Source organism: Gymnodraco acuticeps, unplaced genomic scaffold, assembly GCF_902827175.1.
Source record: "Gymnodraco acuticeps unplaced genomic scaffold, fGymAcu1.1, whole genome shotgun sequence".
NCBI classification, from domain to species: domain Eukaryota; kingdom Metazoa; phylum Chordata; class Actinopteri; order Perciformes; family Bathydraconidae; genus Gymnodraco; species Gymnodraco acuticeps.
In genome coordinates this window covers 1-18,642 of record NW_022990910.1, presented here as the reverse complement: position 1 = coordinate 18,642, position 18,642 = coordinate 1, and the positions used below count along the sequence as shown (strand labels likewise).

The 18,642-nt window shown below is 41.1% G+C and overlaps 1 protein-coding gene across 1 annotated transcript; it reads right to left on the bottom strand.

Annotated features, from left to right (window-relative positions):
* Window positions 1-346: 346 nt before the first annotated feature.
* Window positions 347-12,231, bottom strand: LOC117557912 (protein Wnt-5a-like). The gene is made up of 5 exons (XM_034233910.1): window positions 11,119-12,231; window positions 8,188-8,337; window positions 5,954-6,201; window positions 2,861-3,153; window positions 347-2,268 (listed from the first exon to the last, which is right to left on the bottom strand). Exons 2-5 carry the CDS (start codon window positions 8,322-8,324, stop codon window positions 1,810-1,812), a joined length of 1,137 nt encoding a protein of 378 aa, XP_034089801.1. The 5' UTR covers window positions 8,325-8,337; window positions 11,119-12,231; the 3' UTR covers window positions 347-1,809.
* Window positions 12,232-18,642: the final 6,411 nt, after the last annotated feature.

The following is an 18,642-nucleotide window of genomic DNA, read 5'->3' as shown; positions in this document are numbered from 1 at the left end:
GAGACACCCAATCTTCAGGCTATCTTAGAAAGCTCTCAAGAAAACTCTCCTCGTCTTTGTTCACTACACTCCTAAAACAGCTGTCATCTAAAGTGGGTTCCGTCACTAAATGTGCCCCTGGGTGAGGAAACTGAATAAAGGAATCTAACTGGTTCAGAAAAAACGCTGAAATGTTGTTGGAATTAGAAGCAAAGGAAAAGTTACTTTTAAATGAAATCAAGAGCTCTTTTAAAATGCACACACGCTTTGTGGAAAAGGAGAAGTTGATATAGGAGATACACAAATTAATTTGAAGCATACTGTACAAACAAGACTTGAACAAACACTATGAGGTAATACTTCTCTGCTGGTTTTACATTTGATATTTATTGAAACAAAGTAGAGCATTGAGCCAATTTGTAAAAAGTAACAAAATATCAGCTATAACACATAATGTTAAACAAACCTCAAATTCACGGAGAAGCTTATAAATATACATATCTGGATTGGTAGAAATAGTTTGTCTATTGAGAATCATCACAGGGATAGTGAGCAGATGACGGAGTGGTACTGAAAATATGTGGTGATGATAAAAAAAACCTCAACACTTTGTGATATATATTTATACATGTATGTGTAACAGTAAAGCTGAACATGAGTGAGAAGAAAGAGTTTGTGTGTCGAAACAATAAGGTGCATTTCCCTTTACAAAACAGTGAAGAGCCGCATTAGTGAGAACACCATTTTTAAAAGTGACTTAAAAAAACTTGAGGTTGTCTGACTAAATATTGATTTATGATGGAGATGGTGTTTTTATGTTTTTAGCTTAGAGGAGGATCTGTTTAAAGAAAAAATAAATACAGTTTACTGATTGGTTGGATAGACATACTATATACACAGAGCATGGAATATTTCACCACTGTAACCACAACAATCGCCCATATATATTCAAACCATATTAAGTATTGTAAAATAATGTTAAATGGATAATCTGAATTAATATGGAAAATAATGTAGGCTATAATATTGATATATTTGCTGATGCATGGTAGTAAAAAACAACAACAGCTGAACAGACACGCACAGACAGGTTTTAGCCTCTGTATCAAAGTGCATAATGGTGGAGGGCTTGTTGCAGCACCTGGGGAACTCTAAGGCTTCTGGGACAGCTTAGTAAAAAGGCCCAATCCCCAAAACACCCTCTTATTGTACCCATTGTACTCCAAGGACGTGCACGGACCAACAGTGTTCCTTTCTCTACATGAGGGGAGAGGACGAGTAGACTTTGGTGAGGAGGTGAAGGCTGGTTTGGGACTGAGCCCATGAAATCACATCTATGCACTACATGTGTTTTCCTCTCAACAGTAAACAAACCAGGACCTCATATTCAACTAGGCCACAAATATAAAACACTACTCTTCTTTGGAAATGGAAGCAGAGTCCAATTTCGCAACCAGTGTGACCCATCTGACAAGACAAATGTTGTATTCTGATATTGGTAAATGGTGGAGGGAGATTTCCAGCCAGTTTTAGGCACTTGAATGGGTTAACATTAGCTGGTGATACCTGGGCCAAAATAAAACATAACAATCTCAAAAATAAATATTTCACGATACTCTCAGTTTCTGAAGACATAAGATTTTTTTGGAAAAAAAAAAAGAGTCAGTCTTTTTGCAATGGCATAATTGTTTAACTCTATAAATATAATTTATATAGTTTCTTTCTTCCATTCTCTCTCTGTGTTCGACTCCTTTGCTCCTCTGCTCACGAATACACACAGATGTATGCCCATCGTCTGCAAGCAAACACCCACAGGCATCACTCCTCCTCTCACTTGCAGACGAATTGGTCTACGATTTTGGTGCAGCGCTTGCACTTGACGTAGCAGCACCAGTGGAACTTGCAGTGGCAGCGCTCCACTATCTGTGCCTTGTACTGGTCGTACCCGCGGCCGCAGCACATCAGCTCGCACCCATCCATGCCCTCCGAGGTCTTGTTGCAAAGGCGTCCCACAGTGCCCAGGGAGCCCGTGCTCTGGTTCTTCAGGCAGTAGTCTGGACTGGACTCGATGTATACCAGGTCGTGGCTCGTGGGGGCGTTGAACTTGCTGTGCATCTGCACCAGCTTTCCACGCGTGTTGAGCTTCATGGCAGCAGCGCTGTCATACTTTTCCTTCAGCGCTTCGCCCACCTTTCGGAAGTCAGCCAGCTGTAGCCAGCAAGTCTTCAGGCTGCAGGAGCCTGACACACCATGGCACTTGCAGGACACGTTGGCAAGGTCGGACACCGTCTGAGAGTAGAGAGGAGGGGGAAGAAAAAAAAAAAATGAATTAACAAGATGAACCTGCACAATCATTTATTTTTAATGTGGCAAATTGCAAAAAAGATTCCAAGCGACACATGCTTAATATTTGTACTTTGACCTGTCTGTATAAATATTTGCACAACGTGCTGCTCATGATCTCATAACTTTTCCATAAAGGACCGAATGATGCTGTCCATGTCTCCAATAGTTCATTGAATAATACGTTGTCCACTCATTTGTCCTACTTGAAAGAACACTGCCTGGCAACAGATATCTGGAATGACGTCCCCTCTGAGGTGGTTTCAAGATGTTTGAAAAGGAAAAGAGATCCCAGAGCTGCCTCACGGGAGTCCGTCTCCCCACTGATCAAAGCCTCAGGAGGGGAGAGCTGACAGAGCTGTTACCCAGATGATCAGCGGAGACATATCTCATTGACCTGGATTGTCTCACTTCCAAACCCTCTTACTCTTCCTATCACTGGCTGGTGTCATTCTAGGGTCGGCAGTCTATATCACTATGCTTGCTTCTTATCTGATGAAATCTTAAGATCTTTGAGTGTATAATCCCTGTGTCTTACCCTCCTTCCAGCCTCGTTATTGTGTATATTCATCATCAGACGGGCGCTCTCATATGAGCCTTTCGGGAAGCTCTTCTCCCTCTCACGTGCGTCCACAAACTCCTTGGAGAACCTGTAGCCATAGTTGAGGTTGTCTCCGCAGCCGCCCCACAGCCAGTCTCGCGGCAGGTCCTTGGGGCGAGCTGCACGGCTGCACCCACAGCTGGAGAGCTCACCCTCTCTACAGGCACGGCTCACCGCGTTCACCACTCCTGCCGCACTGATGGCATAAGTGAAGGCTGTTTCTCGGCTGCCTGCAGACACACAAACGGGGAAATCATGTCACATTTGACACAACAAGGAACAGAGTAAATAACAAATGTGTTTTCATTTGGCAAATCCATCCACTACTCCTTTCTTCTAGGTTATTTGTTCATCACTCAATGCGTGTCACTTTCATTTTGCTTGAACATTTTAAAAAGTGTTATGGGATGTGATGTCATATGACAGCATCAACCATATATTTAAGATTACATAGCATTTGAACCAAGAGTTGCGAGTTCCTCATCACCAACATGTTGAATGTTGGAATCTGGTTTGCTGTTATTGGGCTTCAGCCAGAGAGAAGAGGGCGCCCTCCAGTGACAGAGATGCTTCCTAACAAGCTGCTGCCATTTCACCCAAATTGAAAGTGACAACAGTTCTTTACTTTATCTGTCATGACTGACTGATCCTGGAGGCCTTGCTCTTGAACTCCCACTGTTTTCTACCATCAACATTTCCTCTGTAGGGACAAAAGGTTTTAAAAACTAACATGAGCAGTTTTTACCAATCCATTACCACTTTTATTCAAAGCCAGAGATTAAGAGAGAAAACTGAGATAAGCGACTAAAGAAAAAGCAGCCGAGAAAACTATGAGGCTGACATTGAAGATGGGGGCTGTTACAGGATACAAATCCACAGCTCATATACCTGCTGGGCCGACCTTTAGTGAGTGCACTTTAATGACAGTAACAGATGGACAGAACGGCAGATTAGGGAGGAGAAAGAAAAGACGACTCAAGAGATAAGTCAAGAAAAAGAAATTGAAGAAGAAAAAGCAAGTAAAACGGAAAAGGAGACTAAATATGCATGCACTAAATATCACAGAAAGTGGAAAATGACAATGACAGAGAAGAGAACAGATGAATAAAGAAACCTTGTGGAAAGTCTGAAAGCTGTTCAGGTGGAACACTCTGGCAAGAACACAGATGATCAGGGAGTGTGTGGGATTCATTAGTCTAGGACAGCTTTTAATCCAGCCCGAGTACATGGGCCTAAATGGACCTGAGGACAGACAGAGTGTCGTCTTTTACACTAATTCCCTTCTTCTGTACCTCCACCTGGAGCTAGCCAAGTGAGGCAGGGAAAGGGTCCCAACCAAACCACTTAAGCACCCCCAGGAGCTCAGCTTTAAATCACAAGCAGTGTCCGACGCCAGCAGACAGACAGACAGTTAGACAGACTTTCAGATAGACAGCCATGGAGGGGCGGACATGTTTACTTGGCCGAGAGTGGGCTCAGATGGAAGCAATGCTGGAGAGGGAGAAGAGAAATAGGAGAACGGCTGTTGATGAGGTTTCTATGAAGACTGATCTGTGGAGAGGGAGTCAGCAGTGCCAGCGATACAGAAAGGTAGAATCACCAAGAGTAGCGTAAAAATGTGAATGTCACGTAGTGAGCTCACAAGTACCTCTAGTGGTATCTATCCATGCAGACAATTTCAGTTTTATGTGCTGAGGTTTTGAGATATCCATTTCTTGACATTTTTCCCACCGCCCCGATATGATGCAAGTAAATAACATTTCGTTTAGAGTGCTCACAACATCAATTTTAAATGACACGCGCAGACGTCTCTTTCCAAAAACAAGGGTTACTCTGGAGCATCTACAGTCCAGACCTCGGTGCAAGCAGTTTTCAGTGAAACTACTTTCTAACTAAAAATAGTCCCCAAGAAAAGTGTTGACAGTGTGTTCTGTGGATTATCCAGACTAATGGGGACATTATTACTGGAAAGAGAAGTTGCTGTTGAGCGCATTAAAGGTTATTCTTAAAGCTGTGATCACCACAAAATGAAATTCCAGTCACCATTTATTCCATCAATTGCATGAGGGTGGGAGCAGAAAACTAAGCAAAGGATTCTGGACAAATGCATGCGTTCTATGTAGTTGTTTTTCTCGTATGGATTAATTTACCTTAAAGAGTAACAACATGAACAAAAAAAAAACCCATCTGCATTTTTTACGCTCAAGGAATTTTAAAGTTTCCCAAAATGTAAGCTGACTTTTACTACTATTAGCCAAATCCGGCTGTAAATCTGCTATCATCCAATACCCACATGGTATAGCTTCATTATAATTCAGCTGGAGAGTTATGATCAATAAATGGTAAACCACCTTTACATAAGCCCCTGAGGTGAAGGCCCACATCCAAAGCAACTAAAACAAACCTTGTAAAATGACAGGATGCAAGAGTGGGGATTACTAAGAGAAGAGCGTAAAGCTCTTGAACTTTCTATAAGATATCCAAGCAAACTGCATGTACACTACATGCACATACACACACAGACAGTTTAATCTCTGACAAGGTGATGTATTGGTGCATACACTCACTGCACTCCCATTACTTGTAAATACAGGGCAGCTACAGTCCAGCTCCACAGTGTGTGTGTGTGTGTGTGTGTGTGTGTGTGTGTGTGTGTGTGTGTGTGTGTTACACTAGATTAGATTGTCCTTCATTCATCAGGGGAAAAGCAGATTCTCTGCCTCCCTATTGCTCCATGTCGGGAGCTGGTTTAGCAGGCCAAAGCCACATGTGATTTATCCAGAAACCTCACTATTCCTTCCACACAGCTGCTGAGAATCAACAGCCCCACAAGAGGGTCAGTGAATCAGACAGAGGGAGTATGAAGAAAGAAAACACACAGACAGTTCAGATTCTGAATAACACTGGTGAATGGGTTGTGCAAAGGCGGTCATATTTGTAAACGTGCACATTTGTATCCACTGCTGTGTGTTCATGTTAATGTTTCTAAGAACATATGCTATTTTTATACATCCTTGGTACATTTCTTACCTATTTGCATGACCCGTCCGAAAACAGAAGAGTTGTCCACAGTGCTGCAGTTCCAGCGCCGCTGTCTGAACTGGTACTGGCACTCTCTGATGCCGGTCTTGGCACCTTCACCGATGTACTGCATGTGGTCCTGGTAGAGCTGGCACAGCTTCTTCTGGCCCTGCGACAGGCCCACCAGCTGGCTGCACAGAGGCTGGGCCCCGATGATGTAGGCTTCGGGGATCAGTAAAGGGTTCATGGCCAGAGACCTGGATTAGGAGAAACACATAATGCAGTGGTTTTTACTCATTTGCCATTTTGACACAAATGTGCAGGTTTTCAGTCTTAATTCCCAACCAACAGCTCATTTCACTTATTTAGTTTATCTTTCTTATGGGTCAATCTATGTTATTCAGTAAAATGAGACAGTTATTTATTAAATGTAAAATCCTACACCGTTTAGCTCTTAATGAAATTGGACTTAAGAAGGTATTTACCATTTTGGGCCAGGAAGCACACATATAGACAAACCATGGGAAACCAAAGTTGAACATTTAAAGTAGAGGACAGAGGAAAAATAGCTGAAGTTGCCACCTATTTTCAGAGAAAAATAAAGAGTATGTGAAATTAAAGGTGCTTGGTATAAAACAAAAAAAACGCTAAAATATCATTTGGTTCTTAGATCTCTCCAAGCTGAAGTTGCCACCTATTTTAACTTGAAACCCTTGATAGCCAAGCAATGCCTGTCAGAGACCCCTCATCACAGGTTGTATATTATGTCAAAAAACTGCTATGAAGTTGTATTCCCTTTTCAATTTAATCCAACAGTTCCATTCAGTTTTGGATGAGAGAAATAAAAACATATAAACACGGACTGGAAGAAAGAGAGAGAGACATGGATGAACACAATTGAAAAAGAGAGAGAGGAACATTAGTATGAGCATCTGGTTCCAAGCCACAGGACAATTAGAGCGGCCCATCCCTGAGCCCCAAGAGAAAGCCAATTAGCCCCCAGTGTAACCCGATCGACTGGGGAAAGTCAGCAGAGAGAGAACACACACTTATACAGAGATGTACACACATAAGCACACGGAAAAAAAGATGAATGTACACACAGACATGCAGACTGCCGCTGTCTCTCACACATACACAGTCAGTTGGCCCGCTGCTCCGAGACTCTCTAAATCATTCACACCTGTGCGTCCTCTCAAAGAGGAAACTGAAAGACACACACAGTCTGTGCTCCAAAGTCAGCTTTCCGAGCGTCTGTGGTGGTGTGCAAGTCCTCTGCTGGTAAATCCAACTCATTATTTGAACTTTACTTTAGTTTCCTTCTGGGCTGAGTCCATTCAAATATGTTTATTTGTATAAATCCTCCTTAATTATTTGTTTAAATTATTATTTTCACATAATTAGGCCTTCACCACATGATGTCACTGCTGGCTTTGATCTGCTCTCTGAAGCAAAAGGTCCTACACAGAAAGTGTTGGTTTACTGTAAATGCTCCATGTTTTTAACAAGCACTTCACTTAGGATACACAATTATACACACAAGTGCACAATCAGACAACAGCCACATGACGTAAAGAGTTGTGAATTGCTTTAAGTAGTGAATCTACTCTGTTATACAGTATTTTTCCTATATTAGAAGTACTGTGTGTTTAAACGCAGCATGCTGAAATATATCATTTGTAATAGGACATGCATCAACACACACACACGCATTCACACACTGTTCGCATTTGCACATATTTGACAGCGACTCATAAACCACAACATTCTATGTTTTCTATAATATTCATAATTTTGGTTTGGCAATATGCAAAGAAAGAAAATAAAGGAGAACAAGGTCCTTTCTGAAAAGCTAATGTGCTACAGTCAGCAAGTAATGTTATTTCATATGTGGTGCAACTGAAGTTGAGGAGGCTTACTTAGCAAACACGCACACACACTCTCACACATAGGCCTGAAATGGGCACTGAAACCAAGTAAATGACTAATATAAACACTTAAAAAATATTTGTATAAAAGGAAAGAAAATGTAGATTACCCCAGATCTTTGGGTGTTTCAAAAAAATATATTTTAAAGCTCGACTTGCTTATTCAAAGATGTGAATTATTTATAAGTGTAAAATAAGAAATTTCCGTTTAAAAGTTGACAATTTCCAGTGGTCATGACACGGGTAAACACACTGTGCAGAAACTTCATACCAATACAAAAATACTGTACATATGGGGAAAAAATGAATGCATACCACCAAGAGTTGGCCTCCACCACCACCTGCATGAGGAGTGTGAGGAGTGTGAGGGCAAAGACGCAGTGTCTGGAGTCCAACAAGCTGCCATAGGGCCAGCTACCCGGCCGACACACACAGCCCAGCCCCAGGTTCATTCTGCTGCTTGATCTGAGGGAGGACAGAGAAAAAAAGGTTGTCAGACTGCCTGCCTGTCTGAATGTTTGTCTTGCACATTTTATTGAGCAAAACACAGAAAAAGACAGACATCTGGATTGTTAAAATGTATGAAGGAAATGCAGGAAAACATATTTTAGCTCTATGTCTGTATATCTCTATTTGACATGCAAAAAGCACCGTGGTTGTGTGTGTTTATATGATTACAGCCCTAAGCCAGCAGTGCTTTCACAGCAGAGCAGTCATTTGGCAGCAGGTCTGAGTGTGAATCACATAAGACTGATAGACATGCAGCCAGAGAAGACACAATGACCATGTACTGTAACCACATCTTGACACATTCCTGACAATTCACTTTTCTCTGAGAAAAACACGTACAAAGAGACACACAGAATCGAAATATCTATTTGTAGTCTACATATTTACTGTTCATAAGGGTCAAAACTAAATTGTTTCCATTCTAACCTCTTCTAATTGTAATTCTTAAATGTTTACATAAAAAAAAAAAAAAAAAATAACATTCTGGTTCCTTTTCATCTCTGCCTGACTGTAATTATTCAGGGTTAGAGTGCTTAATTTAGTTATATTATGATAATATGGAAGGTCCTTGGGAAATACTAATGAAATTGTTTAGCAAATTCGTTAATTCAGAGCATGGTAGGACTTAATAGGAAAATGTATACAAAACTTGGGAATAAAAAAGAAACCATAACCCCAAAAAGCATTTGATTGTATTGCTTTCTTCTGATGCATAGGTTTTTTAATAGTTATTTGACAAACAACAGTCGTGTCGGTCCATAATTGAATTTAAATTACGTTTTAGATGTATTAATTGACTGTGGTTCGGACTTAAAGGAGCCACGTCAACGGAGATGGCCTGCACCAGGCTATACTGTGCAGACGTTTCCCTATAACTACAAGAAATTTAAAAAAAGGGGAAAAAAAGGCTATTATGTGCAGGCATCTGCATGGCTTTGGTGATATAGTTTGGCTGCTATGTGGGCAGAAAATGAATTAAAAATAATTAGCCCTACATTTGCAAGTGAAACTGATGTGCCAGCCTTCCAGTTTGGCCGTGTGTGAATTTTGGGACCCAAAGCAGGTCTAATTTGTCACGCTGTGTTATTTTCCAGGGTTGAGTCGTGGAGACCTGGGCCTGCCTAATACTCATTAAAGACGATGCCAAGTTCACCATCACTCAACCAGCGCGCGCGCGCGCACACACATACACGCATGAGCCTGTGCGCTGCTTCAGTAATAGACGGTGAAGTTATGCCTTTTGGCAGTTCTGCAATACACATAAAGTAATAATCCTCAGAGAGCGGCAGTTTAACTATGATTTTAAACTAAGTGTCCTTATTACCTGAGAGGAAAGGAGGTTTACAAATATATTAAAATGTAGCCTACTTCTATAATTAAATATTAATTCTACACCAAAGAATAACGCAACAGATGGGGTGAGAGCGGTTTCATTCTGCATATAAGAATTTAAATTGCCACAGGTGCTTGCAATTATCTCATATTTAACGACTAAGATTCAGCCAATCAGATCAGAGTAACATAATTGTTCGATTAAACAGACAAAGAAAAAACATTATTTAAAAAAACCAGATTTCGTATTATTGCTTAATTGCATACATGTTCAAAGCTATAGATATCATATATATTTTTGTTTTGAAACGTAAATATATTATGTATTAGGTAACACAGCAAAAAGCGTAGGCCTAATTCCTGCGATCCGTGACCCCTGGAAACGTTTTGAACCGAGTAAAAAATTAATTAGGAATTGACTGGATAATTGACAACAACCTCGCTCTTTCTTTCGGTAAAAGTGGCATCAAATTGGAGACATCCGGCAGACAGAATTTAGAAATCCGTCGTAATGATGAAGCATCGGGCTCTGACGTTGTAATGGATCATTTAGGAGGCTTTTTGTAAGGCCATATGAGACCTAATCGATTAACATTATAGCAGATTTAAGGAAGAGGAGAGCATACTGTTTTTTTTAAATGAGTAAATGTTTTCTTTAATTATTTTCCCGTCTGTTGAATTTTGGGAGCGTGTCTTTTCCTAGTTTTGTTGAACTCTGACTGCTTGAAAAATATCATTAGTAAATATAGTATAATTCTTAGCAGCAGAAAATGCATTACAATGCTTTGAGTGAGAAATAACGAAACCGTGTAATGAATTACTTGCATTTTTAAGCAAATATTAAAGTATGGCCTGCATTTATACGCATTTTTATAATATGGAATTAGTGAATGTGGGTTTTGTGTGTAGGAAAGAGAATTAATAAAGCATTGTAAAGCCTAAAAGATGAGCATTTCCCCAAACTGCATTGCACCTTAATGTACTGAGGGAAACATTGTCTTAATTTAATAGCGAAACAATGATCAGTCTCTTTTCTTGCCTGTCTTGTTGTTTAAAAAACCAGAAGAGGGAGCCAGGTACAAGGATTTGATGAGCAGAAGCAGCTCAAAGAACATTGTCAGACTTTAAGGGCTCCGTTAACAATGGAAACAGAAAGGAGACTATTTGTTGGATTACAAATAAAAATGATGTGAATATGTATTCTCCTGAATTGATGTATTGCCCAGCTGGACATTGTCATGGCCCTCAGTCAATGCAGTAAGGGAAATGCATGTTTAACACATCACATCTGTCATTAACATATCCACATCCAAGAACGAGTATTAGTTTAACAAGCTCCCACAGACACACGTATTTCCAACTTTTTCATAAACGATGGCTGCAGGAAAATGTGAGGCTACTCACCAGGGAGCACAGTCCGTTAGAAGTTGTAAATCCAATTTCTGCCGACGATATCACACCAATAATCCCAGAGCAGGCCAGGTGGATTTAAGATGTCCTTTTCCGCTGCGATGAAGACACGACTCCTCGTTTTATCCGGATTTCTTGTGAAGAGCTCGCTTGGCTGGGGTGAAGAAAGAGGAACGCTAAAGCAAAAATAGTTCTTCAGGTTTGGTGTTTTGGTGAACACGGACGCCCAACAGTCAGTGAATGCGCTCCGTGCGCCAAACAGTTTACAGAGTTTGTAGGAAGCAGCGGGATATATAAAATGTCAAAAGACAGTGTAAGGAAATTATCAGTTCCTTTAACGAATCGGTGCGAGATGTTGCAGTAATTATAAACAAAAACAACTATCTACGGCAAACCCGAAGTGCCACTTGCGGAAACGTCGGAGGCAGGCTACTTTGTCGATACTAAAAAATAAGCGGCCTATTGGATTGTCTCTAGCCGGGTTAAAACTGTCCCCGATTATATCGAGAGTAGGCTATGTCAAATAAAAATGAAAAATATTGCTGTGAATATTAAATCCAGCCGCACACACGCTCAGGTCATAGCGCGTTTTACCTGCGGAACGATCCACACGGTGATCCTCGCCACAAACGACTTGTCAATTTACCTTCCATTCTGAGCAGAAAACGACTTGGACAATTCCTCAGCTCGACTTAAAAGTCTTCACACGCAAAAAAGTAAGTCATCCGCCTCGCAACAAAAAAAAGAAACAGATGCCACAATTAATCGGCTCCAGACTGTATGCTCCAAAAAACTTTCCGCGCGGACTATCTCCAAACAGTGTGGCTTGGCGAGCGCGCACGGTACCAGGGGGAGGAAAAGAGCACAGCGTGTGAACAGCGGCTTTGCTGAGGCTCCGAGTCTGTCGTCCTTCCACACCGTCTGTGTGTGTTGCAGTGCAGGGAAGTTTCACCGACTATCGCTTCCACTCAGCTTTCCTCTCTCACCTGCTTCAGTCGCCTCCTCTCACAAACTAGCACACTGCAGCATGGATGCGCAGCCCAAAACCTTCAGATGGCGCATGCGCTTCACATTTCTCCTCAAACCCCTTTCTACTTCCTCCAGTCACCAACTTTCTGAAGCAAGGAATTTGAATGTAGGTACAATCGTGGAGGGAGAGGAGCGAGAAAGAAAGAGAAGGGCGGAACAGGCTGTAACAAAACAAGCGTCTCTATTACCTAAAATAAACTTATAAAGCACCCGAGGCTATTACCCTATCCATACCAGAGCAGAGTTAGGATTTTCACTGGCAGCAGCTCGAGTTACCACTCGGTAAAATCAAGACAAGCAGGTCCATATCGTGTGCTTATACAGGCTGCTCTCATCACCTGAAGGCCTCTGAGCATTACAGTCATTACGGTAATTATTATTTTATGGTACATTATCTCAAAACATGCAGCAGGAATCCGTGAGCTTACAGTTCGATATTTCTCAATGAACCCGATGATGAGTGTCAGAGGGCAAAGTGTTTAATAGTTTCAGGGGTGTCACTGTGGGTTTCTATCCTCCACACTGAAGGCATTCAAGGGTGAAAGCCGTGTTATTTTCTATTGCGTTGGAGATAATTTCAACTGGATTGGGGAAATAGAAATATAATCACAGTTAGGGAAAGAAGTAAAACAGTGCTTAAATTAATTTAAGGGGGTGAATATTGACATAATGCCCAAATAAGGGTTTGCCTCAGGTGATTCAGGAAAGAGAGGGGAGAATAAATCCATTTAGACAATTTCTTGATACTTATCTTGTAGTCTTAGTCAAGTGCAGTCAATCTTATAGGGCCGCTGTGGGCCTAACTTAAAATCCATATGAGCCCCTCAAACCTTATTAAAATGAAGGGAGAATATAAATGTATATATGCATACACAAACAAACCAAAAATGTACATAAACATAATTTTCTGCTCCTCAAATAAGTCTGCAATAATGAAAAACATCAGTGATTAAAACTCTGGCCCCCAAAAAGGTTTATTATAATAATGATTTTTGGAGTCGTCATTTTGTCACATTTTTTTCTCCTTTAGGAATGTTACTCTTATAACTGAATACCTGTGGCAAAATTAAGTATGAAGTGCCTGCAAATTTTGCAAGAGTTCTGTTCCCAGCTAATGTTACCGTGGTGGATGCTGGAGGCTGCGACTGCGTCAAAGAGCACTTAAAACATGCTCAGCCACATTTCTGATCCCTCACCATGCCTCACAACCCCTTCTCCACCCCCCACGTTCCCCTAGGAAGCAAACTGGGCAACATCTGGCTGAGTTTATGAGAGAGAGAGAGAGACAGAGAGAAAGAGAATTGGTAGACCATGAAAACTGGGGAGAATTCTTTTTTGGGCAGTGCAAGAGTCTATTGTTGTAGTTGCCATTAGTGGCGGTGAAACTGCACCTTGTGAAAATACCCACTGTTGCACTCAGATGTACCTATAACACTGTCAATGTCAATGTTCACATTATGGTCTTGCAGATTAAACACATGGTGTCTTTCTTATGAAAACAACTTTTATTCCAACAACAAAAACAAGCTGACCACTGCAAGCCACTGTGGAACAAGTCAAGGGTGAATACTGTTACACCCCCAAATTCTCACAGTTGTAACAATCATGAGCGCAGCATGAAACCACACACACACACATGCACACGCAGTGTACAAAAACTGTACATAAGGTAAGGGCGAAATGGAAACGCTGTTACTGTTGAATCAAAACACAACACTGTACATTATCGTCAACCTCCAGTACAGTGAAAAAGGTAATGACACAGTGCTTTAAAATGCAAGTCACTTCATTATAAACATATTTGCTACTCAGATTCACGGGATCAAGAAAAAGACCACAAAATAATACACCACTCATCAGCATAATAAGTCACCCACAGTTTTTTAAATTAAAAAGAAAAGTGGCACTCAAAAATGTTTCAGATGTAGAAGATGACGTGATATTGGTTTACAAACGCAATGCAGGTTAAAAGAACACAAGGAGAAATTCACAAGAAGACCATGCTCACTGATTTAAGATCAGTCGTGTGTAAGCTGATGCTTGAACAGTTTTTGTCGTGCATCTTCCCAAAAGTACCTTTCTTTGTTGATCTCTCGGCAGGAAGTGGGAATAGTCAAAGAAACGAGTGTGGTTTACTGGGTAGTCGGAAAGAGTCAGATGCAGTCATTTCAGTCATTTGTTTCAGCAGACAGGGTTGTCTCCTTTGGCACTGTACATTGAGAAGGTCTCTGTGGATTGTGGATTTTGAGGTCCATGTTGTCATATTTACAAAAGTCTGCTATTTAACTGCCGGAGTAAATACATTCATGCCATCACAAACCAGTCCAGGATTGGTATTGGTTTACAACTAGTTCCACTGTCTGAGCTCAGCCGCACCAGTAGTCGACAGTGGTGGAGTGATTGCTGGTTGATGTTAAGCCAGAACTCTGTAGCACCCGCAATACTGTAAAATGAATCCAGCTCGCAGTCTATTGAAAACAGCTAGGGAAATAAAGGCCGCTTGCCAATACCTTGAAGCTCCACGCTGATGACTGATGGTCCTGTGGGCGGCATTCTCCCACCCTCTGTGGGCCATTGCATGTATCAGCAGAGGTGACATTCATCGGTAAGATGTGAGAATATCTGACCGGCTGAACGATGAGCTTTCCCATAATACATTAAAACCTTGTATTCTGGGGTATGTGTTCATATACAGGTCTGCTCACATGATGGTGGGGGGGTATGGGCTGGTTCAGTGTGTTCCTTGCAGTTGAAGCTCTTGAACATCTTGGTACCTGGCCTACACCTACAAGCAGCTGTGGAAAGAAACATGAAATAAAATCAGGAGGAGAGGTCAAGCACAAAGTATGAACACCGAATGCTTTATTTCACACAGGGATATGAAGATGCATCATCAAGCCAGGAACTTAAGGTTGTGTTTTAAATGTTCTCCAAAAAGGTTACATCATACATTTAATTTGTGTAGTAATGGAAAAAAGATCTAAAAATACTTGAATCCATAGTATTTAGTTTTTTTTTTAGCTTTGACCATTTTCTTCCTCCAACTGTTTGGCGAGCCTCCAGAGGTCCTTAAGAATGCTAAATGCAGTTGGCACCAGCCCAGACATCAAGTACTCATTAATACAAAATAAAAAGCTATTGGAATGTGTCTGTTATTCAGCCCTCACAGCGGTCAGCAACAACTCACTTCTTTCCTAAGGGTTAAGTTGTGGGAAAAAAAGAAACAATGATGTATGTCTAGCTTGCTGGGGGCGCCTCATTGGCTGAGCAAACAGGCCCCAAAATAACTACCAATCACTGAAGACGTTATCATCAGTCACTCAGGGAGAGCATGTTGATAGAACTTTAATACAAACTTTCTTTGTCTTGGAATAAAAGTGTTCCCAGGTAAAGTTTGGGAAAATGTTGTGTTAGAGAAGATTTGACCTGAGTAATGACCCCCAACATCTTGAATATAAAAGGATTACAGGTATGGAATGGTAGCATCTTAGGTTAGTGTTTTGTGTATAGAGGAATGCCAAATTGTATGGAATGTGTTCAAAACAGTAAGCAGAACTGCTCACACTCTTCCTGTCTCCCTCTGATTGGCTGCAAGGCAGAGAAGGACCATCCATTACAGCCAGGAGTAAATAAACATGCACAGCAATTAAAGTGCCATCATTTGTTATGCAACGAGGGGTGTGTGTGTGTACACATAAACCCGATTGTGTGTAAGTGTGATCAAATGTGTGTCTGCGCATGTACATGCTCGATTGTGTGAATTTGTGCATGTGTGTTGGTCGCCATTCTCAGGTTTCATTGCCGTCGCCTGCACTTAAATTAATGATTTGGGGGCCAGAGAATCAACAAATATGGCCCCCGGCAGGGCATAATGGAGAGCACGACCTGCCTGTGGATGTGTTTGAAGACCGCTCCTCTTTCTTCTCTGTCAACACCTCACTACTTCCACACAACAGACGCATTCACTACACAAACTCACATGTGACGCCTGTGTCCATGTTGTTAATGAGGAAGTGTGTGTTGCTATATGTGGTCATGAATGTGTGTACGCTTATCAGCCAATGATTATTTAACATGTCAGCATGTTGTGACAGAGTGTTAAAATCATATGGAATTTTATGTTCCTGAGTATAAGTTCTGAAATTGTAGTCATGATTATGCCCGCTTAAGAAACATGTGACAAAGCAAAGCATAATATATCAGCCTGGAAAGCAAAAACTACGCTCTGGATAATTTAGTGAGCTCAAATGGCTCCGACAGGCAGCTTAAAGCCTTTTCAGCCCAAAGGTCGATGTCCACAATTTTCTGCATCATCAGCTTCTATAGGCAGCAAAAAAAGTCAGATACAAGACACTTCATGCACAAAAAGAACAAGATGCCCCCTCGCTATTTTAAAATGATGATCCTAAATTGTGCAAGGTAGCTCTTGTCACTGTATACTTGTCCAACTAAATTATAAAATAAGTTGAGTATGATTGAAAACAGCTGAATGCACATTTGACACATAGAGGTTTAATTTATTAAACAGACACTCATGTGCAGCAGTTTGGCTGCATGAGGAATGCAAGGGAAGGAATGTGATCAATTGCTCTGTAATATTTAGAACGAATCCTTAGAAATGGCTACCGATAAAACTATGACATTGTACACTTGACACTTATCCAACAGATCAACAAAATCCTCTCCTTTTGATATTGAGTCCCTTCGTGTAGGGATGGGGGAAAGCACATTTGGTAATGGCTTTATTTACACAAATATGAAAGTAAATAGAAGTCTCTTTGGGGGTTGGTTTCAGATCACAATTGGGTGAACTGTCATTTTTAAATTCAAAATGGCTACCATACCAATGCATGCCTTATACAATAGCAAAACATAATTTCACACTCCCTCTTGCAGCACTCAGCCTTCATCTGCCTGCTACTCCAATCAGCAATTCCTATCTTCTACTCCCTGCGTTGCCTTCATCCTCCTCCCCACTCCCCTTTCTCAGCGTGGTTGATAGTGGGATCAGACAGGGTGAACACTTTCTCATATAAATACTTTTAGCCTGTGTCTGGAGAAGGAAAATGATTGACTTATCAACATTTGCATTGCCCTCTGCAGCACAGAGGCTTGGTTGAGGGGAAAACCAATTTCTACTTCCTGGTACCCCTGTGTAAATTAAACAATGTTCATTTTGTGAGTATTGTGTGTCTACATTCACAACATACCAGGTCAAAGCCAAGTAAGTGGATAGGAAATCCAAAGAAAGGCAGTAAGGTGTCTGTTTTGTTAATCTACCTGTATTTCTCCCAAAATCTAAATTGCGTTTCTGTACAACTGACTGTCTTTGTCTTCAGGGATTGGGTGTCAACCCTGAGAGTCTGGATGTGAGCGGCTGAATCCCTTCTTGTCTTTAAGTGCTACTAATATAAACTGCCTGTTAAATGGATCCTTGCAGAGTTTTTGGACCACCAATGTTAAAGTGCTGCTCCTTCACTTGGAATTACACTGTGGTTGGTATCCTTTCACTTCAACAGAAAAAAAAAGAAACACACCAAATTCAATTACCAGTACAAAGATGCCCCCCCCCCAGCACCCTAACAAGACGAGAGACGTAAAACAAGCGCATGAAGGGGCAGACATTGGAGTTAAATACTGAGTAAGAGAGCTAACATCTGTTCTGTCTACGTAGTCATGCATTTTTTCTTTTTGTTGAGATCCTCTGTGGTCACATGTCTAGTATGGGAACACAGAAATATCATGTTTCTGATAGGATGGTCTATTTAACCTCTGGAAAGAAGGTCAGAAGAGAAGCAGAGTTGGCTAAATGCTTTACAATGAAAACAATGACAAAACAAATCACTGTTCTTATCATATGTCTGATTTATTGAATGCATAGTCTATGGTGTAATCACGATTCAACAAATAAGCATCTTTTGCTCATTTGAAAGACAGTGTGTAAGGTAATCTATTATAGCAAATGTAATACAAAAAAGAACACTTGGATTGTGGTCCAGCTCCACTTAATTCATCCGAGGTGGCACATTCCCACAGGCTAAAAACTGAGATAACATAATAAATGGATCACAAAGAAAATCTGTGTTCACATCCCCATCCAGTTATTTTGAAACCACAGCTCTTTAGAACTCTTTACAAATCTGGCCCACATCAACCTACCCCAAGAAGAGAGAACATCTCCTTGGTAACAATTGCTTCAAGAGCTTGCGCTTTCTTCCCTTCATTTCTCCCTTTTCCCCTCTTTCTCTTTTTTTCTGCCTGACTTTTACAACTTCCTCCTGGTTGGGACTGCAGCTCTAACCCAAACAAAACTCCATTTTTTAGTTATTGGCCCTCATGGCATGTAATGGAGAATCAAGCTAATTATCCCTACAGCTGTTTTCACTTGCTTTTTATGTAAGCAATACCTGGCTGATCCAGAGAGCAACAGTGAGGCCCTTCTTAGCGCTCCAGGCCTCCAGGCCGGCTGGAATTAGAGAGCAAAATGCC